The following is a 24,713-nucleotide window of genomic DNA, read 5'->3' as shown; positions in this document are numbered from 1 at the left end:
TTGATTCTAATCTTATTGATTAATTCCTTTTATAGCCCCAAATCCCTTTCTTAGTCTAATATCCAGTATCCTACAATTCTATTTCCAATTTTCAATGTTGTTAAAGAAACTCCACTGCCATTCTAGTTATTATCATAAATATATAATTTTAAATTTATGCATCTCATAATATTCATAATTATCATTTACTAATAACAACCATTTCTCTATTTTTCATTTCTCATTAATTGATCAAACTTTCAAAAAAAAATTTATGTTTTAGAAAATTAAAGAAAGTAAAAAGAAATTGTTTTGAAGTGGAAAGAAAACAAAATAAATATTTTTTTTTCAATTTAGTTTTTTATTTAAATTTAACTTTCAACCAAATTTAACTATCAACTTTTCAAAAATAATTAAATTGTTGTTTTTCTATCGAAAATATTAATTAAATCATTTAAATTTTAAATATTGCAAACTGTGTGACAATCCTCATGTAGAGGTATTCATGAGTCAAGTCAAGTCTAAGTATAATATTAGCTTACATTATGTTTGCCCAAGCTTTGCTCGATCTAAAATATGGGCTTAAAATTTTATCTAAGCCTACCCAGATTTGTAAATAGTTAACTGAAACCCATTTTAAATTTGTCTATATTATTTTTAAAGAAAATTAAAATTAAAAATACATATTTATATTTTTTATTTATTAATTTTATATATAGCGATTTTAACTTTTTTTAGTGTTTACGTTACAGTAATATATACAAATAACATAATAAAAACATTACATACTTACAAAAACAGGTTGATTGGCTCGAGCTTTAACAGTCAATATTTTAATCGGACTTAATTTTTTGCTCAAGCCCATTTTTCGAGCCTAATATTATTGTCGAAGCCCTCCCAAATTTCAAACGAACCCTGAGTTATATCTGCATGTACTCTATTATTTTTAATTTTTTTATAATTTTTTTAAATTATTATTTTTATAATTTTAATAATATTGTTATATCAGTATAAAGTATATATGAATTGTTACGTGAGTTATCATGCCAACATTGCTAAAAAATTAATATTTTAGTGAATATTTTTATTAAAAATTATTTAATTCTTTTTTAAATGTGGGTAATTAAATTTAATTAAAAAATAAAAGCTAAATTTGCAAAATTAAGGCCTGAATTTCATTATGCCAAACAAAATACTGAGAAAGTTGTATTGAACCGAGACACGTCTCTTTTTTGAGAAAACGCTACCATTTTGGCTTTGGTCAGCTACTTCAGCGTCTACTTTTCACCTCTCTTCAATTCCTTTGCACAGTTTTCAGATGTGCAAAAAAAAATCCCACTTCACAGCCAACATCAGCTCTAATTAGAACTAGGAATCTAGGATTAGAATTGCTGAGCCATCCTTCAACATCAAATCCCTAATTAAGCTCTTAATCAGTGGGGTCCTTTTCGTTTCTGGGTTTTCATGAGTCCTGAATCCAGACCATGAGAAGCAATCGAAAAGTTGAAGAAAACTTTCTATGGGATCAAATCATGAAAAAACATTTTACTATTGCTTGGACCTTCCCCAAGTTGGTAGTTTCTTCCATTCTTTTGATTTCTATCATCTGCATCTTCTACAATCTAAGCTTCTCCAATGCCTCAAACCCGTCTAATCACAGATCCAATATCATCAACACCCTTCATGTTGTTGACCAAGCGATGCCGCCACCTGTTTCTTCCCCACCAAAACTCGGTCCCCCAGAAAAAACTACCCTTCACCACTTAGTTTTCGGCATTGCCGGCTCGGCTCGGCTATGGGAGCACCGGAAAAATTACATAAAACTCTGGTGGAAGCCCCAAGAAATGCGTGGCACCGTCTGGTTAGACAAGACCGTCGCAAATAGGTCCGACGATCATCTTTTGCCGCCGGTAAAGATCTCATGCGACACTTCCAAGTTCAAGTACAAGAACCTGAAAGGCCACTATTCTGCCATTAGGATATCCCGCATAGTGTCCGAGACTCTACGGCTTGGCTTTGAAGATGTGAGATGGTTCGTGATGGGAGACGATGATACATATTTTGTGCCCGAGAATTTGGTTAGAGTTTTGTCAAAATACGATCATAATCAGTTGTATTACATTGGGAGCTTGTCGGAGAGTCATTTGCAGAACATACATTTTTCTTATGGGATGGCTTATGGCGGTGGAGGCTTCGCCATCAGTTACCCTTTGGCTAAAGCTCTTGCCAAAATGCAAGATAGGTGTATACAGAGATACCCCGGATTGTACGGTTCCGATGACCGGATACACGCTTGCATGGCGGAGCTTGGAATTCCCCTCACCAAGGAACCCGGATTTCACCAGGTTTGTCTGTTTATTTATTTATTTACTTTTTACTTTTTCTTTATCAGTCATATTGCTGAAATTTAACGAAGACCAAGAAATTGAACAAATCAAATATTGGAAGATTTTGGTTCCTTTTTGGGTCCAAACTCCAAAAATCTTGATGGTTTTTGTTTGATTCTTCCGGTCTTTAGGCTCAAAACCCTTGAATATATTTAAAAGAAGAAGAAGAAAATTAAGGGTGGGATTAGTTAAAGGCTAATTTAATTTTTGTCTCGCTACATTATCTCGTTATAGCATCCATTACTGTTTTTATATTAACAGTAAGTAAACACACCACTAATTTAAATTTACCTAAACATAATCAAGCTTTTTAGAAACTTCCTTAAAAGTTGAAAATTTGTTTTTAGGCAAATCTAGTACTTGGGGTTTGTTCCCTATTCCTACCCGAATTAATTAAAATAAAAATCCAAATCAAATAATTTTTTAAAATTATTTTAAAATAAGTAGATGAAATTATTTCCTTAAAAAAAAGCTATAAATAGCTACTGCACCATTTGCGGGTTATTCCCTATTATCTAGGAATAATGTGAAAAACCTAATCCACCCATAAAGTTGAATTTAGAGTTGCCGGATTTGGATTGTTAAAAGTACCTAATATAATCCTACTTCTTTTTCTGTTTTATTATCATCGTGCCCGTTAGGTTTTAATAACGACGGTTTATACAAATTCAAATTATTGGGTATTTTCATTATGTCGCATATCACGGCATGGATAGAGGCATAGTTCAAACAAGCCGGTGGTCTTTCGGTTCTCATGTTTCAGCCCTTTGCAACCTAAGCCAATGCTCCGCTCCACAGTTTTTTATACGTGGATGTTTGTGCAAACACACATTGGACCCCATCGTTGCAATTTTGTCGCTTCTCCTTTTAACGTTTTCGATCTTCTTCTGACTGTCGTAATAAGTCTTTTCTCCTTTCTTTAATACCCTAATTATATTGTAACACACGTGGACGTCAAGATCTCGATCTCAGTTTAACTAATGACTTCGATGTCGACACGCGTTTCACTTGAAAAAGGTACTTTGACTTGGTTGATGACCCATTTCAACATCTTCACAACTGATTGATGGGAACTTTTGCTTTTTGTCGGTTATTATACTCCACTGTTTTTTTGAAAAAATCTGGTTTCAAATTTCAAATACGGCTTGTCTATACCAATTATAATTGTTTAGTGTACTATCTTAAAAAACTAATCCATGGTTATGATTGTTTTTATATATCAGTACGATGTTTATGGGAGCTTATTGGGCCTACTATCGGCGCACCCTGTAGCACCTCTAATCTCTATCCACCACCTAGACGTGGTTGAGCCCATATTCCCAAACGTGAACAGGGTCCAAGCCCTTCAACGTCTAAAGGCTCCAATAAAACTGGACTCGGCCGCAATCATGCAGCAATCGGTTTGCTACGACAAAACCCGAAGCTGGACAATCTCGGTCTCTTGGGGATACACCGTTCAAATATACCGAGGCATATTTTCAGTTAGAGAGATGGAAATGCCGGCCAGAACTTTCTTGAACTGGTATAACAGAGCTGATTACACTGGCTTCTCTTTTAACACCCGCCCCGTTGCAAGACATGCTTGCCAGAAACCGTTTGTGTTTTACTTGTCTAATGCTTTGTACAACAAGAACACGAACCAGACAGCTAGCGAGTATGTTCAGCACCGGCTTCCAAGCTCTGAGTGTAAATGGAACATGGCGGATCCTTCACGGATTGAGAGAGTCCAGGTTTATAAAAAACCTGATCCCCATTTATGGGACAAGGTAAGTTTGTTGTTTCATGGTTTTGCTTGGTCGAGTGTGGGCGTAGAGTTATAAGATGGCCTGTTAACTCTGTTTGTGTTTTTTTTTAACAGGCTCCGCGAAGGAATTGTTGCAGGGTCTTGCCAAGGAAAAAGAAAGGCACCATGGTTATTGATGTCGGAGTTTGCGGAGAAGATGATGTCATTGAATTGCGATGAGCAGTTTCAGTTATAATTTGTCTCTTTTGTGAAATTTAGACGATATAATAGCCTTAGCAATGGATGTTGAATAGCTTGTTATAGAAAATCGTTATAGCAAAAAAGCGTTTTACATGATTTACGTCTTACATATTTATAACAACTTAAAGTCTTCATTGAGGACTCGCTCAGAGACTTTAATTAAAGTAATGAGGAATTTGGGGTATCTTCCCCACCGCAAGCAGAGCTGTGGGCTATGTTTGATGGCCTCTCGTTAGCTTCGAATGAAGGCCATCGGAATGTGATTCTAGAGATGGACGACTTGCAAGTGGTTAATATGCTGAACCATGTTGATGTTGTGGATGGTAGCTGCACTGTTATTACGAGCATCAGAGGACTGATAAGTTGCTTGCTCCATAAGTGGAATGTCTAAAAATAATAAATTGACCTTATCAATTTAACCTTAGGTCAATTTATTATTGCTTGCTCCATAAGTGGAATGTTGGAATTTCAAAGAGTTTTAGGTATTTATCTGGAAGTGTTTTTATTTCATAACATATAAATTTATTATTGATAAGGTTAAAGAGATTAATTAGGTGGAATGTAAATTTGCCGTCTTTGGCGGAACATGTTACATGCGAGATCTATCCTTATGGTTATTCCAAATTCAGTGAGCCTTAATTTGGCGTGGGGTATATGGAGAAAATTGTTAGATGCTTTGTTTGGAGGCACATGTTGAAAACCAACTTTGATAGCAAATTCTATTGTTTGGAAGTCTCTTACTACTAAGATTTGGGGAGAAATAAAAGAAATCGAATGGTGGACAATAGGTGAGGGGAAAAGTGTTAAATTTTGGTTGGGCGCCTGGGTACCTGATGTTGGTCCCTTGCGGGATCATTGTACTGATAAGTTCCTAGACGTTGATGCGTTAGGATGTTGGAAGTGGAGCTAATTCACGCCTTTTCTTGATCACTCGATTTATTGAGGATTGCAACTGTATTTCCTCCAAGTGAAGTTGCTGGATCCAATAGTTGCATGTGGAATTGGTCTAAAATTGGTAAATTCTGTGTCTACAAGTTATACGAGTTTAGCGAAGGGAAGATGGGCGCCAATGGGCAAGAGATGGATTATAATATGGACACTCAAATGCTCGCAAAGGGTCCAGTTTTAACTATGGCTAATGTTAAATGATAGATTGTTAACGAACTCCGAAAGGTGTAAACGTGGGATGGCTACAGATGCCTCATGCTTAATTTGCGAATGTTGTCGAGAGACGACCTTGCATGTGATCAGAGATTGTGCAGCTTCGCATTCGACATGGATTTAGTTTGTGTCGAAGCAAATTGGAGGTAACTTCTTCAATTTACCACTTTCTTAATATTCAGCATGATACAATATTTCATTTAGAAGAGGTGGATTGGAGTACCTTGTTTGGAGTGGTCTGATGAAAATTATGGAAACAGATGAACTTTGGGTATTTGCAAATAATAATTTTGTTGCTGTTGCAATACAAAACCAAAGAATTAGCTGGGCAAGAAGTATCAAACAAGTTGAATAAAAAGATCTTATGATCAGCAACAGCTACTGAGCACTGGTTGGATCAAATTGAACACGAATGGCGCTGTTAATATAACAACGGAGATGGCAATAGTTGGGGATTTGATTCGAGATGAGAAGGGAGAACGGTTGTTGGGCTTTAATAGACATAATCCAAGCAGAATTACGGTCCATTTATGTTGCTTGGACAAAGGGGTTGAAGAAGGTAGTCATCGAAAATGACAATGCAATGGTGGTGGATACGATTAACAAGGCTGATTTGGATGAAGTTATATCAATTACTTGTGTTGCAGACAATGGAATGTTAAAGTCGTTATCATGTGTTCCCAGAAGTAAATTCTACAGCGAATTTTGTTGCTAAGTTGGCATCAACTGGAACCATAGAAAAGAAGGAAATTAGAAAACTATGTCCGATTCTTATCATACTAGTTTATGCTCTGTATAATGGTTTTGGTCTTTTAAGGGCTTAGCCCTTCTCTTTTACCCTAAAAAAAAACCTTCAAATTTCTAAAAATTCTTCAATGTGTCATGAATATTTAATAATGTATATTTAGAGGTATACATGAATCGAGTTGAGTTGAATTCGAACGAGTTCATGTAAGGTATCTAGATCAATTTTCTAAGTTTGAGCTTGGCTCAACTTAAAAAATAGACTTATTTTTTTTCCCCACGCCTAGCCTAATTTAAGAAAAATAAATTCGGGCTCGATCGGGTCCACCCATATTTGACTTTTTTGATTAATATTTTTTAAAAATATAATACACTAAACGCACTAAAAACGTTTTAATAAAAAATACTTTTTTATTATATTAAAAATGTAAATAAATATAATAAATATTTTATTTATTAAGTATAATTTTAAAATTTTATATTTTGGGTTAGATGACTTAATTGGATAATTTTGTTTCAAGTTTTTGGATAACGAATTTAATTACTATTGGATTAATAATTTAATATAAATATAACTATTATTTAATGTATATAATCGATATAAAATTATTTTACAATATTCGGACTACCAATAAAAACATAAACAACACGTTGAAATGAAAGTAAAACGTCCAAGTGGAGTAAATTATAAACATAAAATTGAAACTGGTATGTGAAGGTTATTATTATTGATATGTTTTCAAATGAAGATTAATTGGGTGGTGCGGTGTCGAGTTTCATACGCACGTTGCTTACCCCAGCGGCAACGCGCATTTCTTACCTAAATCCCAAAAGATATAAGTACAATCTCCCGCGTCCTGACAACTATCTTGACTCATCAATATTCGCGTTAACTCAGGTCGTCTCCTTCTCCACCCAGTCTCACAAAACCACGCTCAATCATATCTACTTCCCCATTTTTCCTTCACTTTCTGCATGTTCTTTGATCCGTTTTCTCCCATGGAAACTTTGCTTACGACATTGGGTTTCTCTTTCTTCTTTCTTTATTTCTTGGTCTCTTGCGATCTCTCTTTATCTTTCTCTCCGGTGGACAATTATATCGTCAATTGTGGCGCCTTGGTGGATGCCACCGTAGATAATCGTCGCTTCGTCTCCGACTCGTCCGATTCTTCTCACTCACATCTCTCTTCACCTCAATAGTTCTCACTCTGTGCTGGAACTTTGCTGCCGGGTCTGCCTCAGATCTATCATACCGCCAGGGTTTTCAAGGCACCGTCTAAATATGTTTTCGATGTCAAGGATCCAGGGACACACATGTTACGTCTCCATTTTCACCGATTCAGTTCACCATAATTGAATCTCGCTGACTCTAAATTTCACGTTTTGGTTAATGGGTTGGTAGCTTTGACCAATTTTAGTGGTGGGCGTTCGGTGGGTCCTAAGGTTATCGAATATTTGCTTTAGTTTAACTCTGAAAAGGTTGAAATTACTTTTCTTCCTGCTGAAAAATCGAAATTCGCTTTTGTTAGTGCAATTGTAGTGATATCTGCACCTAAAGATTTGATACTTGAAACTGCTCAGTCTGTGAATGGTGATAAAGTTAAGAATTTTGAGGGTTTAAATAAACAAGCATTTGAAGTTTATGTATAGGGTAACTATAGGAGGTCCTAAAGTCACTCCATTTAATGATTCTCTGTGGAGGACTTGGTTGCCTGATGACGACTACTTTAGATCGAAGGAAGGATCAAATAGGGTGTATTTTAGTGGTAGGATTAAGTACCAAGATGGTGGTGCTAGTCGTGAAGTTGGTCCTGATAATGTATATAATTCGGCTCGGTTAATCGAGAGCAAGAATGCTTCGATTCCTAATGTGATTGAGGGTTATCAGTATCTTGTTAGACTCCATTTCTGCGATATTGCTAGCATATCCCTTGGATTGTTGTTTTTCAATGTTTATGATGGACATTTGGCATATAAAGATTTGGATCCTTCGGCTGTTACCAATTACTTGTTGGCTTCTCCGTTTTATGTGGCCTTGGTAGTTGATGCTGAGCATTCCGGGATAGTGAATGTAACTGTTGGACCTTCGAACAAGAGCATGGTATACGCGGTGGATGCTATCCTAAATGGAGTGGAGATCATGAAGATGAGTAACTGGATGGGTAGTTTCGACGGTACTCTGCCTGCAGAGTCAGTTTTGAAGTGTTTGACAAGGAAAAGAAGAGTTTCTGCTTCCTTTGATTGCTCTTGTGTGTTTATTGCTGAGCTTATCAGCAATCATAGGTAGGAGGAAAGAAAAGGTGGAGTCAGTGCTACGGTCAAAATTGCCAATGGAGGTCCATGAAATTTCTCCAAAGCAAGGTAAACAACAATTATCAAGTATAAATACATGGTTATGGGTCCACTGGGTTTTGTGATATAACACCGCATACTATTGGTGGCTATCAGTTCCCATCATATTAAATGGTATGTTTGAGTTTGAAGTTTGTGAAGGAGCTTTGTGTCTGTAAACAAAATAGAATGTTGTTTTCCAGTTTATCTCATCATGTTTGTGATTGGATTGATGCTATTGGGATGGTTTATTTAATGTAATAAATATTTCTCCATGAAATCCTAGTTATTTTTACTTAAACCAACCTGAAATCTCATCCTTTCTCTGAGGTCAGTGGACAGTTGAGTGCTAAATTTCTTTATGTTAACCCAATTTACATATTAAAACATTGGTTATGGTGGCTGTTTGAATTTACCTAAAAAATGAGTTATGCTACTCCTTGGATCATGGTTCATATCACACCCACCATTACGGCCAGATTAAAATTAAAAATTATTAAGGATATTTACTTAAGAGTTAAAAATGGAAATAGAAAAAAAGAAAAAGAAAATCGAAGATTAGTATTGTTAAATGAAGGGTCCAGTGCATCCACTAGAATCTCTTACCTTGCGCTGAAAATTGTATGGGGGCATTCTACATCTCCAAAGTTAATGGGTGATCAGCATGGACCTATATATTGTAACGGACATAAACATTTACTATTTAAGATAGAATTTACAGAGAAAGCCCATATGTCATGGTTTGCTTATGCAGCTTACTCCCTCACCGTAAACCTAGCGTCGGCTTTTTTCATAAGCTATTTGTGCAAAATTTTGTTTATAATAAAACGATTTTTTTTGTGCCAATACTGTGTTCGACGGTATCAATATGTATATTTTTAAATATACTTAAAAAATATATGTATTCCGAGATTAAAAATATATATTTTAATAGCTATTGGCATTCACGTTATCTACACCGATTCAAATTAAAAAAAATTTAATTTTTACTTTTTTGATGTTGACATTCTCTTTATCAACACCGATGTGATTTTTTATTTTTATTTTTTATTTTTTATCGGTGTGCTTTGGTAAAAAAAAGATAAAAGATGAATTCTTTTAATTAAATTGTACTGCATCAGATTACCATAACTTTCTTGCATTAATTGTAGTCCATATACAGCTTTTTACCATTTGAATGGTTTTTTGCATGAAAACTTTTTAATTAATAAAAAATGTTTTAAACATTCAAAAAAATTAATTTTTTAATTATTGCAATTAAATCATTTAAATGTTTAAAAAAATTGTATATGATTTTTATTATAAAGAAATTATTTGAATGGTAAAAAGTTGTACATGGACCACAATTAATGTAAGAAAACATGCAAACAAGATAACAAGAAGCCAAGGAGAGAGTATTACTAATAAACATTTGACTAAGGTGACAAATATCAACCACCCCTGCTTAATTTCTATTGAATACTAATACAACACAATTTTTCATTAATTAATTTTTATTGCAATTATTTATGCAATTTAATTGATGAACCACAATTTAATTAAAAGGTAAATTATAAAAATAGTCATTTTTGTTTGTCTCAAATTATATTTTAATTACTTACGTTATCGTTTTGTTACAAAGTAGTCACTCTACCGTTAAGTTCCGTTACCTCCCTGACGGCGATCGTATGTGGCAGTCCAATTGGGTTTTAAATGTCAACTTGGATGTTTTAAGTGGCAGTCCAAATTAAAAACTTTTTTTCATCCTAGCAACTGAACAGTCAAGTTGACATTTAAAACCCATTTGGACTGCCGTTAGGGAGGTAATGGAGTTTAGCGGTAGAGTGACCACTTCGCAACAAAACAATAACGTAAGTGACTATTTTTATAGTTTACCCTTAATTAAAACATAAATAACTAAAATATAATCTAAGACAAATAAAAGTTACTATTTTTATAGTTTACCCTTAATTAAAACACTTTGTTTCAATTTCTTAACTTCCTCTCTTATTTTCACCAATCCCCGCAACCAAAGCACACAGGCAAAAAAAAAAAATTCAAAAACCACACCAGTGTTGGTAAAGATCACGGCAACACCAAAAGTAATTTTTTTTTAATTTGAATCGGTGCCGGAAACGTGAACATCGACATCAAAAAAATAAGAAATCATTTTTTAAAATTTGAATTGGTGTCGATAATGATAACACCGGCACCTATTAAAATATTTTTTAAATTCTTTTTAATCTTGGAATATCTATATTTATTAAGTGTATTTGAAAAAATACATACTAGTGCTGACGAACACAGTAACGACACTAAAAAAATATTTTTTTTATAAACCAAGCAATTATTAGATAATTATTAAAGTATGATATTATTTTCATACAAAATTTTAAATTTAAATTATTTTCGTAAAAAAATCGATTTATTTGAGTTAGTTATGAAAAAAAGCGAGCTAATCAGGCATTTGAGGAAAGGGGTCCAGCTAATTCAAGAGAAGGTTACAGGTCAGCAACTGGGCACACCAAAGACACGCAATAAACGCATCAACACCAATGTAACAGTGGTAGGGACACGAGGCTTGATGCATTATATTAATATTTTCATTTCATCTAACCCTCAAATATTACCCTTTCTTTCCTTTTCTGTACCAAGCTCGTGGGATTGCACCGCCCTCTTCATTCTCTATTTTTCTCAATTTGGGTTCAAGCCAAGATACTGAAATTAATGCATACACTCTCTTTTAAGTAGATAAAGAAAGGCAAACCAAATCTGTCTTTTCAACTGCTTCTCTCTTCCAAATCATTTCATATAATATTTTACTCAAAAAAACGCAAAATTAAGTGTTAGTGAATTTATATTAAAGAAAGGCAAATTATCGATTCCTCATTCAATTTTTAAGGTGTTTTTATTTTAACTATTTAACATTTAAATTTTTAACGGCAGTTAATTTGTACACATCATATTATGTTCACACTTTTATTTTGATCATCAAATTTTTAAGTCGCTTTCATTTTGATCACTCGAAAAATATTTTTTTTAATATTGATCAAGGTAAAAAAAACATTAAGGATTAAAGTAAAAAAGTAGTAGAAATTACTAAAATAATGCTTTAAAATTGTCAAATTCTTTTTTACCTATTTGCTGAAAGTTTTAAATTTCTTTTTCAATATTGAAAATTTAAATTTCAATGCATCAAAATTAATTAAAATAAGTTATTGAAAATATTTTATCCCTCGATAGTGTCAACCGATTTGTTAATATAATATTTAAATTATTTTAATTAATTAATTTAGTTTCCTTTTAGATCTTAAAATTTTATTTTATATTTCCAAATTAAAATCAACTCAAATAAATTATCTTTAATAATTGCATATAAAACTCAAATTTCTTTTGATTATATGATCTCTAGTCTTTCATAGTAAGCTAAAAGCGAGAAATATCCTTACAATTAATTTAATTAATTAATCTTCAAACAAAACCCAAAATTTTTTCATAACTTTTTTACCCAAATGAAGAACAAGCAATTAATATATTAATTGCAATAATTTTTCTTTGCTTTTAGTTTAATATATATATGAAAGATTGGAGATTATATAATCAAAATAAATTTAAGTTTTTGTAGAAATTATTAAATATGAGTTGTCGAGTTGACTTCATTAAGAATAACATGGAAATATTAAATAAAATTTTAAAATTTAGAAGGAGATTAAATTATTAAACTTCAATATTACAATATCAAATCAATTAATATTATCAATGGATAAAAAAATTCAATAATTTATTTAATTGATTTTTATGTTTTGAAATTTAAAATTTCAATATTGAAAAAAAAAAGAATTTTCAACAATGTGATAAACAAGTACAATTTGACAATTTTTAATGGTTTGCTTTAGTTTCTACCATTTTTTTTCACTTTATCCTTAATTATTTTGCCCCAGTGAATACTTTAGAAAAGGTATTTTTTTAATCAAAATGAAAGTGACTTAAAAATTTGGTGATCAAAAAAGAAAGTATAAACTTAATATAGTGTGTACAGTTAACTGCCGATAAAAATTTAACGATTGAATGACTAAAATAAAAGCCTCATAAAAATTAAATGATGAAACTGAAAGGATTTACTTTTTATTTTAGATGATAAAAATGAAACTTACCTAAAAATTGGGTGAGTTTAGGTATTAGTGAAATGGGTAATAATGGATGTTGCATGAAGCTTGCAATTGGAGGGACGTAGATTCATCCACGTGCCTAAGAGTTGACTTTTGGATTCCTCAAGGCTTCAACTTGCTACTCCCACCCTGATTTTTGCCACACATTGTTTTTTTTTTCTTAAAAATATCAATCACAATCTTGTGTACAATTCCCAAGACGTGAATCATGCTTTTTATTTCTCACTTCTATAAAGAATATTATATAGATATATCATTTTAGGATAATTCTTTTCCTTATATTTAATATTCCCTAATTCCAAATTGTAATCTAGATTGAGTATTTAATTATAAATATGTACTTCCCTATATATACATCATCATTCCTTTAACATTCTCCTCAGAGATTCTCTCATAGTATATCTCTTTCTCTCGACAAAAAGCTACCAACTAATAATACCCCAGAAATCGAGCAATGGATTCCAGGTTCGTAAGGGCAACAATAAGGCACCTCTTGACTGTCATCTTTCTTGGGATTTGTATGATGTGGATCATGGCACCCGCAAACACTTACAAGCAAAAATGGAAACCTAGCATCTCCAAAAAGGTTGTTTCCACGTATTTTGGAACCCAAGGTAATTTTGCTGATGATATATATATTTTATCCACATATAACAAGTTAAGTTCCGAGGTTTACATTCTATTGTATTGTATCATCATGGTTACAGCTCCCAACATGCTGATTTGGACATTCCCCGTCCTCTTCGTTGCTTCTTTGGGATCTTTGTACCTTCACTTGGGAAAGAACTCGAATCAAGATGCTTCACAAAGGTAGAACCAGGATTTTCAGTTTGCTTGGTTACAGATATGTTAAACATATATATCAAAAGATCAAAAACCCAATTTTAATGGCTAATTATTTCTGATGCCCAGCAATGAGAAAAAGCATAGGCGGGCGTTATGGAGGAAGCCCGTTTTAGTGAAGGGTCCCCTTGGGATAGTTTCGGGGATAGAGTTAGCCTTGTTGATCATGTTTATTGCACTCCTGGTTTGGTCACTGGTAACTTATTTACGCAGGTTACATACCATCACTCCAAAAGCAGCTGCAAAAGAAGGAGTCAAAGTGTAAGATCAAATTAATCCATTCATTGATACCACAAATGAACGTTAATTCATTCAAAAAAAGAGAAAACATTTCGAAATTCGAATATAATAGGTGTTTTTTGGCAGATGGGAAATGAAGTTATTCGAAGTAGCGTTGTGGATAGGGCTTACGGGGAATGTGTGTTTAGCATTTCTGTTCTACCCAGTGACTCGTGGCTCGTCGGTGCTGCCGCTGTTAGGTCTAACCTCGGAGGGCAGCATCAAGTACCATATATGGCTTGGACACATGACCATGGTTCTTTTCACAATTCACGGCATTTGCTATATCATTGATTGGGCCGTTACAGGCAACATATCTGAGGTAATTAATGTTCTTTATTACATAATAACTAGACTAAATTTGAAAGGGAATATTAGCCCACTCTCTTTTTTCTTCATCTTTTTTTGGTCTTCCTTTTTCAGTCTTGTTCTAAGATTGCACGTAAGTATATGAAAAGCAGGTTTTAAGAATCTTTGTTATGAAAATGACGTAAAAGAGACTACAATCAAAGATAAAACTCGGGTATTTAGTTCCATTAATAGCTCTCCACTCATTTTATATGAAAATCATTGTCATGAAACGGTCCATACTACATACAGAAGAACCATAAAATATGGGTGTCTTTATCAAAGGAATCTTTGAGATTGTAGGGTCTCAAACAAGAGACGTAGTTCAATTTTATTCTCGTCTTTTGGTTGTGGTATTTCGCCAACTTTTTTCTTCAATCTATTCTGATTTTTCCCCTTTTTCTATTCAAATGACACCTCTTTTTCATGCACAAACAAAATTGGTTTCAACATTAATATGATTAGTACCGAGCAAGATTTACGGGTTTTTTATTAAAATGGGTTAAAAAAAATTTTATGTACTGAAATGGGGTGTCAGAAAATTTATTTACGAAAATGGGATATTTTTTTATTGGAGCCTATCTCAGAGGCACTAATGAATAAAAAAATATTAATTTTTTTTCTTTTTTAATGGCGCCTATTAGATAGGCGCCAATGAATATTTTATATTAAATTTTTTTTATAAAATATAATTAAATATTTTCCCGGGTCAGTATATGACCCATATAATACATAGTATTGGCGCCTATCTCAGAGGTGCCTATCTCAGAGGCGCCTATCTGAGAGGCGCCAATGGTATTATTTTATGTAAAAATTTGTTTCAAAAAATTAATAAATACTATTAAATAAATACAAAATCAAATAAAATTACATAATATAAAAGTTACATTATATAAAAATTAAATGAGTTAACAACAACTATATGATTAAAAAAGTCAGTTATAATTAAACTTTTAATAAAATGATTTTTAATTTTTTTATAAACTTTTATGTTAAACTCACCAAATACTAAACTAAACACAACAATTTATAGCTTAATCCTAAATTACTAATAAATTAAATTTTAAATAATTACAAATACAAAAATTTATAACATAATCCTAAATTACTAACAAATTAATTATAAAATAATTACAATATTCATACAAAATTACAATATTCATACAAACAATATTACAATATCCATACAAAATTACAATATTCATACAAACAATATTACAATATTCATACAAAATTACAAAATTACAATATTCATACAAAATACTAATCCAAAACTATAAATACAAAATTAATTATAAAATAATTATAATATTCATACAACATTATAATATTCATACAAAATACTAATCAAAAACTATAAATACAAAATTAATTATAAAATAATTAAAATATTCATACAAAATTACGACATTCATACAAAATACTAATCAAAAACTATAAATATAAAATTAATTATAAAATAATTACAATATTCATAAAAAATTACAATATTCATACAAAAAATTACACTATTCATACAAAATACTAATCCAAAACTATAAATATAAAATTAATTATAAAATAATTACAATATTCATACAAAATTACAACATTCATACAAAATACTAATCAAAAACTATAAATACAAAATTAATTATAAAATAATTACAATATTCATAAAAAATTACAATATTCATACAAAAAATTACACTATTCATACAAAATACTAATCCAAAACTATAAATACAAAATTAATTATAAAATAATTACAATATTCATACAAAATTATAATATTCATACAAAAAGTTACAATATACATACAAAATTACCCATTGGCACCTCCCTATGAGGCACTTTTAATGGCGCCTCCTTATGAGGCACTTTTAATGGTGCCTCCCTATGAGGCGCCACTCGACCCATTTTCCCCTTTGACCCGTTGACCGTATTTTGACCCGTATTTTTATTTAAATTTTTTTTTAAAATAATATTTTATTCAAAAAAAGAAAAAAAATTAATAGTTTTTTATTCATTGGCGCCTCTGAGATAGGCACCAATGAAAAAAATAATCCATTTTCGTAAATAATTTTTCTGACACCCTATTTCAGTAAAAAAAATTAGCCTAGTTTAATAAAAAACCCTAGATTTACACTGAAATCAAAACTAAAATTTATTATCCTATGGGAATTACGTCTCCGCCGATACAAATTGATTGGTGCACACTAACCGGTAGAGTCCAAATTATAGCGGTTAAGATAAGATTTTGATGGGGGATTTGACTCAAGAGTATAGGGATCTGATCTAGGTGAAACGTGTAGGGGTAACTGGACCTGACCCATTTGTCAACTATGTATGGGGTGCTTTTAACATCGATGCTGTTTTTGACCACGAAAAGCAAATGAAAAAATAAAGGTGAAAGAGATGTATCTAGCGTTTTCCGTATTGTATGAGGCGTATAGTGGAGCACTTAAAGCTACTACCCGTCTTTCTGCTCTACGGATAGGAACCACCGTAGTCAATGATAGATTACATTACCAAGGTGGTGAGAATCTTTTAAATATAATATGGTGAGAGTTTTATTTTTTGTTTGACTTGGATAGACAAATATATTATTAATACTAAAAACCAATCTAATACTACTTTTAACAATGTGTACCCATCCCTTGTGTCTTGAAATCTTCAAACTTTAAGCTATAATGTTGATGTGAATAATTCAGATGCTAAAATGGAGTCATTCGCATATTTCAAACGTGGCTGGAGAAATAGCATTGCTGGGTGGCCTAGGCTTGTGGGCTGCAACCTTTCCTCAAATAAGGCGAAAAACCTTTGAGCTCTTCTTTTATGCCCATCATCTCTACATCATCTTTGTATTCTTCTTCATCCTCCATGTTGGCATTGATTACACCTTCATTATGCTTCCTGGATTTTACCTCTTCATCGTCGACCGTTACCTCAGATTCTTGCAATCTCGAACCTCTGTCCGCTTACTTTCAGCTCGACTTTTACCTTGTAATGTTGTGGAGCTTAATTTCGCAAAAACCCATGGTAATCATTAACCCAATAACTTAATCGAGTTTTTTTTTCATAAAGTGTTAGTTTAACCCTTTTTTTCACCCCACTTGATTTGTTAATATCTTTGTTTAAAACTAGGTTTGACCTATAATCCGACAAGTATTATGTTCGTGAACGTGCCCAGCATTTCAAAGTTGCAATGGCATCCATTTACAGTTAGTTCGAACAGTAATATGGAGCCTGATAAACTTACTGTGATCATTAAAAGCGAAGGAAGTTGGTCGACCAAGCTCCATCAAATGCTTTCATCTCCAATTAAACGTCTTGATGTTTCTATTGAAGGACCTTACGGACCTCAATCTAACCATTTCCTAAGGTTTGCAAACAAATCCTACCAACTAAAAACATTGTTTCTTCTAAGTTTGTTAAAAAACTATTTAACTGTACAAATATTTTTCAAGCATGACACGATTGTGATGGTGAGTGGAGGCAGTGGAATTAGTCCTTTTATATCCATAATCCGAGAGCTCATTTTCAGGAGCAAAATATGTCAATGTAAGACACCAGATATGATCCTAATTGCTGTATTCAAAAGCTCTTTGGATCTCACTATGCTAGACCTGTTGCTACCTATGACTGGTTCCCCATCTGACCTTTCTAACCTGAAGCTCCACATTGAAGCTTACGTGACCAAAGAAAAAGAACCAACAACTGATAACTCAAAACGAGTTCGTTCCATATTGTTCAAGCCCCTTCCAACAGATAAACCTATGGCACCCATTTTAGGCCCCAACAGCTGGTTTTGGCTTGCCGCCATAATATCATCTTCCTTCATCATGTTCCTTATCTTAATTGGGATCATCACTCGGTTCTATATTTACCCAAGGGATCACAACAAAAACGAATTCTCAGCCTCCACAAAAGCTGTGTTGAATGTTTTGGCTATATGTGTCTGTAGGAACAATGGCAGCAGCAAAAATCAAACAAAGTTGCAAAACAGAATTTGCAAAACTGAAGCAAGAAGTATCGAAGCAAAAGAAAACAAAGCAAAGCAAAAGCAGTGAACAAAATTGAATACTCAGCAAATTGTAACTGAACATTACCAATTTTCATTCAAAATTTGAATATATAAAAGAGTTACAAATTTTGATTCATTTGACAGTTACCTAATGACATAACTGCTCCCACTTAAACTAAACTAATACAAGCTTAAGTCAAATACAAAATAAGCTGACATATCAGCTTTTACATCACCGATCCAATCACAAACTTAATCCAACTAACTTTGGAAACTAGTTAAAGTTGAACTAAACTAAATTACATCAAAACAAAACAGCAATGTCAATTGCTTCATTTGGTCCAAAAACCATTCGTGCGCGCCAAGCAAAATGAGCTGAGCTCGATAGCTGCTGGTCTCAACAGTAGCATGCTTCTGGCTCCATGTTGCATTGCAGTCCAGCTTTCAACACTCCTCCTTGGACTGTATGCAACACATTCCAATTGCACTTCTCAAAGATTCAAATCGAGCAGCCCCTAAAGGCTTGGTCATTATGTCAGCCAATTGTGCCCCTGAGCTGCAATGCACAAGGCTGACTTCCTTTGCTTGTTCAGCCTCTCTAACAAAATGCAGTTTGATTTTAAAATGCTTAGTCTTACCATGGAACACAGGGTTCTTGGCTATCGCAACTGCAGACTGATTATCCACCCAAATTTCAGTTGCTTCATCTTGAGTTTCATTAAGGTCATGAAGCAGCTTCCTTAGCCAAATGGCCTGATTAACTGTTCCTGCTGCAGCAATGTACTCTGCTTCAGCTGTGGACTGAGCAATAGTTTGTTGCTTCTTTGAACTCCAGCAAAACATGCCCGATCCAAGTGTGAACAAGTATCCAGAGGTACTCTTCATGTCATCGAGGGATCCTGCCCAATCACTATCAGAGTAACCTTCTAATTTCAGTTCCTTCCCACTTTCAAACATTACACCAAAGTTAGCTGTGCCTTTGATGTATCTAAGGACCCTTTTTGCAGCTTTCAAATGTGCCTCATTGCAACAATGCATGAATCTCGATAACAGGCTAACACCAAACATGATGTCTGGCCTGGTTGCTGTTAGATACAACAGACAACCAACTAGGCTTCGATAATGCCTCTCATTAACCCTTTGCTGATCACCATTGCTGGTTAATTTTTCACCCTGTGCCACTGGTGTACTTATTGCTTTACAATTTTGCATGCAAAATTTGCCAAGAATTTTCAAGGCAAATGTTTGTTGGCTGATGAAGATGCCCCGATCAGACTGGTGAACTTCCATGCCAAGGAAGTAAGTCATGACCCCTAAATCTGTCATCTCAAACACTTGCTGCATTTGAATCTTGAACTCATCAATGAGCTCAACTTTGCTCCCTGTCACTAACAAGTCATCCACATACAAGGAGACAATCAGTAAGGTTTCAAATTCTGACCTCTTAACATACAGAGTAGGTTCACTAAGGCTCTTCACAAATCCAAGCTTGGTCAGATAAGCATCAACTCTGTCATACCAGGCCCTTGGTGCCTGTTTCAGGCCATAGAGGGCCTTTCTTAACTTGTACACTTTGTCTTCATGTCCAGCAACTTCAAAACCTTCAGGTTGCTCAATGAAGATCTCCTCCTTGAGAAAACCATTCAGGAATGCTGATTTGACATCCAATTGGTGAACTTTCCACTGCTTCTGAGCTGCTAAAGCAAACAGTAGCTTGATTGTGTCCAGTCTTGCCACTGGAGCAAAAGTCTCCAAGAAGTCCTCACCATACTGCTGACTGTAACCCTTCACCACAAGCCTGGCCTTATGCTTGTTCAGTGAGCCATCAGCATTGTACTTGGTCCGGTACACCCATTTAACCCCAATAACCTTCTTATTTTCTGGTCTGCTCACCAACTCCCATGTTTCATTTTTATTGATCATTTCCAGCTCAGCTTCCATAGCTTCCATCCAGCTTCTGTCCTTGGCAGCCTCTTCAAAGTCTGAGGGCTCAATCACAGCAACATTGCACCTCTGATAGACATCAGCCAAAGTTCTGGTGCCCCTCACTGGTGTGTCATCTACAGCATCTTCACTTGGTTCCTCTTCTGTAGGCTCAGCAACCAAGTCCAACTGATCTATTTCAAACATGTTAGCTTCAGCACTATTCCAATTCCACACCTTTTCTTCATCAAATTTTACATCCCTGCTGACTAAGACTTTCTTTGCTATAGGATCATAAACTCTATAGCCCTTCTTGTTGCTGCTATAGCCAACAAAGATTCCTGGAGTGGCCCTGCTCTCGAGCTTGGTTCTCTTTTCCACTGGAACAAGAGCATAACACACACAACCAAACACTTTCAAGTGTGTTACTACAGGTTTAACTCTATGCCAAGCCTCATAAGGAGTCTTATCCTTGACTGCTCTAATTGGCAGTCTATTGAGCAGATACACTGAGGTGTTAACTGCCTCAGCCCAAAACTGACTTGGAAGCTTGCCTTGAAACAAGAGGCACCTGGCCATGTTCAGCACAGTCCTATTCTTCCTCTCACAGACTCCATTCTGTTGAGGAGTATAGACTGTTGTGAGCTGATGATGAATCCCATCACTGTCACAAAGCTTTTGAAATCTTTCAGACACATATTCAGAGCCATTATCAGTCCTCAAAGCTCTAATTTTGCAGCCTGACTGATTTTCAGCATAAGCCTTGAATTTATAGAAGGCTTCAAACACTTCTGACTTTTGCCTCAAGAAGTAGACCCAGCACAACCTTGTTAAATCATCTATAAACAGGGCAAAGTACCTATTCTCACTGATTGAAGGTGTTCTCATAGGACCACAAACATCAGAGTGCACCAATTCGAGCTTGTTTTGAGCTCTCCAAGCACTGTCAGCAGGAAAAGGCAGTCTAGCCTGCTTACCAAGCTGACAAACCTCACAAACATTCCCACTAACCTCAACTTTTGAAATGTAATCAACCAAATTCAGCCTATGTAGCAGATCAAGCGATCTGAAACTGGCATGGCCTAGTCTCCTATGCCACAAGTCAGTGCTGTCAGTAAGGCTGGTGTATGCCTTTCTTTCTACTTGGCTAACATCCAGCATGAAGCATCTATCGGTCATGGAGACTGAGATTAACTCCAGACCATTCATGTCTTGAACAGTACAGCAATCATCCTTAAAAACCAATGTATAGCCCTTTTCAACTAATTGGCCTACACTAAGCAAATTCTGGTCTAAGTTAGGTACAAAAAGCACATCTGAGATCAGCTTGTTACCTGAACCAGTGCTAACCAGCACACTGCCCTTGCCCTTAGCCTCAATCAGCTTGCCATCTCCAATTCTGATCCTAGAGTGGAAGCTTCTGTCTAAGCCCTTGAACAACTTCTCATCTGCTGCCATATGGTGTGAGCAGCCACTGTCTAGTAGCCAATCATTGCTGGTTTTTGTTGTGCCAACAAAACAGGTTGCTGTAAACACATGCTCCTCCTGAGCTTGCATGTCCCCAGCTGGTCTAGCTTGTTGTAGAGCAGCCTCCCTTGGTTTGCCCTTGCACACCTTCTCTACATGACCAAACTGCTTACACTTTCTGCACTAGATATCTGGCCTAAACCAGTAATATTTTTCTGAATGTGTTGTCTTCTTGCAGTGAACACATGGTGGAAACACCCTTTTTGCTTCATCCCTTCCTGACTTGGCCTTTCTATTGTGCCAAAGCTTCTTGCCTTTTGCACTCATACTTGAGCCTTCACTGGCTTTAGCCTGGAAAGCAGCTTCAGAATTCTCCTCCTGCCTATTTGCCCTCCTTTGCTCAAGTGCATACAGTGAGTTTATCAGCTCAGACAATGAAATGGCTGATAAGTCCCTCGAGTCCTCAAGTGAAGAGATTTTAGACTCAAATTTCTCAAGGAGAGTTGTAATGACCTTTTCAACAACTCTGCTCTCTGTGAAGTCCACTCCCAGGAGCCTAATGCTGTTGACAATGGCCATTATCCTGTCTGAGTACTGCTTGATGGTCTCAGACTCCTTCATCCTCAAATTTTCAAAATCTCTCCTGAGGTTGATCACTTGCTGTTGCCTTGTCTTTTCAGTCCCCATGAACTCCTCCTTCAGCTTCTCCCAGGCCTGTTTTGGTGAGTCATAGGCCATGATGCGAGTGAATATCACATCAGAGACTCCATTTTGCAAGCAGGCCATAGCCTTATGCTTCTTGGCTCGCTCCTCAGCATGCTGCCTCATCTGTGCAATGGTGGGATTGGCTCTCAATGGAGGTGGTTCAGCATCATTCTCAATCACACTCCAAAGATCGTGTGCCTAAAGATAAGTCTTCATTTTAACTATCCAAATGTGATAGTTTTCTCCAGTGAACACTGGTGGAGGTGGTGGAGTGAAACTCATCTTGCTAGACTGAGTTTAAGTACTTTGATCCTTTTTAGTTTTAAGCTTTGCTGTAGATTTTAAATTGAAATCAACAGAATGCAAGCAAAGGCCCCTCAAAGACTCAGGCTCATGATACCATTTGTAGGAACAATGGCAGCAGCAAAAATCAAACAAAGTTGCAAAACAGAATTTGCAAAACTGAAGCAAGAAGTATCGAAGCAAAAGAAAATAAAGCAAAGCAAAAGCAGTGACCAAAATTGAATACTCAGCAAATTGTAACTGAACATTACCAATTTTCATTCAAAATTTGAATATATAAAAGAGTTACAAATTTTAATTCATTTGACAGTTACCTAATGACATAACTGCTCCCACTTAAACTAAACTAATACAAGCTTAAGTCAAATACAAAATAAGCTGACATATCAGCTTTTACATCATCAATCCAATCACAAACTTAATCCAACTAACTTTGGAAACTAGTTAAAGTTGAACTAAACTAAATTACATCAAAACAAAACAGCAATGTCAGTTGCTTCATTTGGTCCAAAAACCATTCGTGCGCGCCAAGCAAAATGAGCTGAGCTCGATAGCTGCTGGTCTCGACAGTAGCATGCTTCTGGCTCCATGTTGCATTGCAGTCCAGCTTTCAACAGTGTCTCCATAGCTGCAACAGCTAGTGCAGCTATTTTTTGGAACAAGAAACAGTATTCCAGGGAAGCGACGCAGGTACAAAACATTGAAGGACAAGCCCCATTAGGATCACCAGACTTGAGGGCTTATAATGGTGATAGAGAATTGGAAAGCCTCCCTCACCAATCTCTTGCACAAGCTACCAAAGTTCACTATGGAGGGAGACCTGACTTGAAGAGTAAGTTACTTTCAATTTGTCTAATGGCTTAACTAAGTGCCTGTTTTGCAGCAACTAGAATTCACCTCAAACCTTTTCTCTTTTTTTTTTGATCTTTTTGATGGTTTGGGGGTGCAGGAATGCTTTTTGAACGTAAAGGAGAAAGCGTGGGGGTTCTTGTTTGCGGTCCAAAGAAATTGAGGCATGATGTTGCAGCAATTTGTTCTTCTGGTCTGGCAGATAATCTGCATTTTGAGTCTATCAGTTTCAGCTGGTGATTACTGTTTAGAAACCAGAGGAAAAAACAAGTGCGTGGAGTGGCAGAGTGGTTTTGGCACCCATCATTTGTCCAAGTGCGCAGTTTCTGTTGTTTTTGTTTGATATTTCATGCAAATTATGTAGCTGCAAAACAGTACGAGATCTTAATATAATTAAATAAACCGATGAATATAGCTTGTAAATTTTCCCCTTTGTATGGTGACGGTTTAAAAGTAAGCAATTCTGCCATCTTCTCCACTTACTCAAAAACCTTCACATGTTTTCCTGTGGTCCCACAGAATAGGCTGAACTGTAACATCTAAAAACTCTGGATTTGGGTTTTTTTTCTTTCAGGTTAACGAATCATTTTCACTTAACTGAAGATGTATAGAAATTCCACTTGCTATTTTCTAAAGAAGGGTCATGAGACTCGTATCTTACGACCCACCCATCTTCAAAGAGGGACACATCAGTGATGCTAAAATTCAAACAATCAGCAGTGATGCAAAGGAATTTATATACCTCGGATCGTCTTAAAAGAGTAGCAAGGACTAGTATTCACTCCTTCAACTTGACAGAGTACATATGAGCCAAGAGGAATTCAGCACCCAACCTGCTCTGCAAAATACCCATTTTAACGAAAGAAAGGGGTTCAATCAGCAAAAACACCATAAAAAGACGAAAAGAAAATTGCAGGAAAAGAATGGTCCTTATTTTTACTCTTAATTCACGATTTGGCTCCTAAGTATACCAATTTTCTCATTTGGTATTTAAATTCTTTTTGTTTCAATTTGATACCTAATGTCCATTTTACATTAAAAAAATTAATTTTATAGCCAATCACAAAGCACCAACTCATGCCTTTATATAAAAAAAACAAGTAATTTTTATTAAATATATATACACATTAAAAATATAAAAATTTAGAAAATATATATATAAAAATTTAGAAAATATATATAATCAATAAAAAATAGATAAATTATAAAAAAATTTACAAAAATGAAATTTACAAAAAAAATTATAATTGAAAAAA

At 34.7% G+C, this 24,713-nt stretch overlaps 3 protein-coding genes across 4 annotated transcripts; all 3 read left to right on the top strand.

Moving 5' to 3' along the window:
• Positions 1-1,192: 1,192 nt before the first annotated feature.
• Positions 1,193-4,446, top strand: LOC107923994 (uncharacterized). The gene is made up of 3 exons (XM_041105894.1): positions 1,193-2,324; positions 3,590-4,132; positions 4,225-4,446. The coding sequence occupies exons 1-3, from the start codon at positions 1,464-1,466 to the stop codon at positions 4,327-4,329; spliced, it is 1,509 nt and encodes a 502-aa protein (XP_040961828.1). The 5' UTR covers positions 1,193-1,463; the 3' UTR covers positions 4,330-4,446.
• A 3,451-nt stretch (positions 4,447-7,897) lies between these two features.
• Positions 7,898-8,542, top strand: LOC121223139 (probable receptor-like protein kinase At5g24010). The gene has a single exon (XM_041104222.1). It carries the CDS (start codon positions 7,898-7,900, stop codon positions 8,540-8,542), a length of 645 nt encoding a protein of 214 aa, XP_040960156.1.
• A 4,462-nt stretch (positions 8,543-13,004) lies between these two features.
• On the top strand, positions 13,005-23,914 carry LOC121223702 (ferric reduction oxidase 2). Of its 2 annotated transcripts, XM_041105893.1 has the most exons (8): positions 13,010-13,348; positions 13,442-13,544; positions 13,647-13,838; positions 13,944-14,178; positions 16,898-17,225; positions 17,331-18,146; positions 23,216-23,440; positions 23,558-23,914. In XM_041105893.1, exons 1-8 carry the CDS (start codon positions 13,189-13,191, stop codon positions 23,695-23,697), a joined length of 2,199 nt encoding a protein of 732 aa, XP_040961827.1. In that variant the 5' UTR covers positions 13,010-13,188; the 3' UTR covers positions 23,698-23,914. The 2 variants fall into 2 exon arrangements, with proteins under 2 accessions (XP_040961826.1, XP_040961827.1); XM_041105892.1 differs by lacking the exons at positions 23,216-23,440; positions 23,558-23,914 and having other exon boundaries at positions 13,005-13,348; positions 13,791-13,838; positions 17,331-18,346.
• Positions 23,915-24,713: the final 799 nt, after the last annotated feature.

Source organism: Gossypium hirsutum, chromosome D11 (genome assembly GCF_007990345.1).
Source record: "Gossypium hirsutum isolate 1008001.06 chromosome D11, Gossypium_hirsutum_v2.1, whole genome shotgun sequence".
In the NCBI taxonomy this organism is placed as follows: Eukaryota; Viridiplantae; Streptophyta; class Magnoliopsida; order Malvales; family Malvaceae; genus Gossypium; species Gossypium hirsutum.
This window is presented reverse-complemented; position numbering and strand designations above follow the sequence as displayed.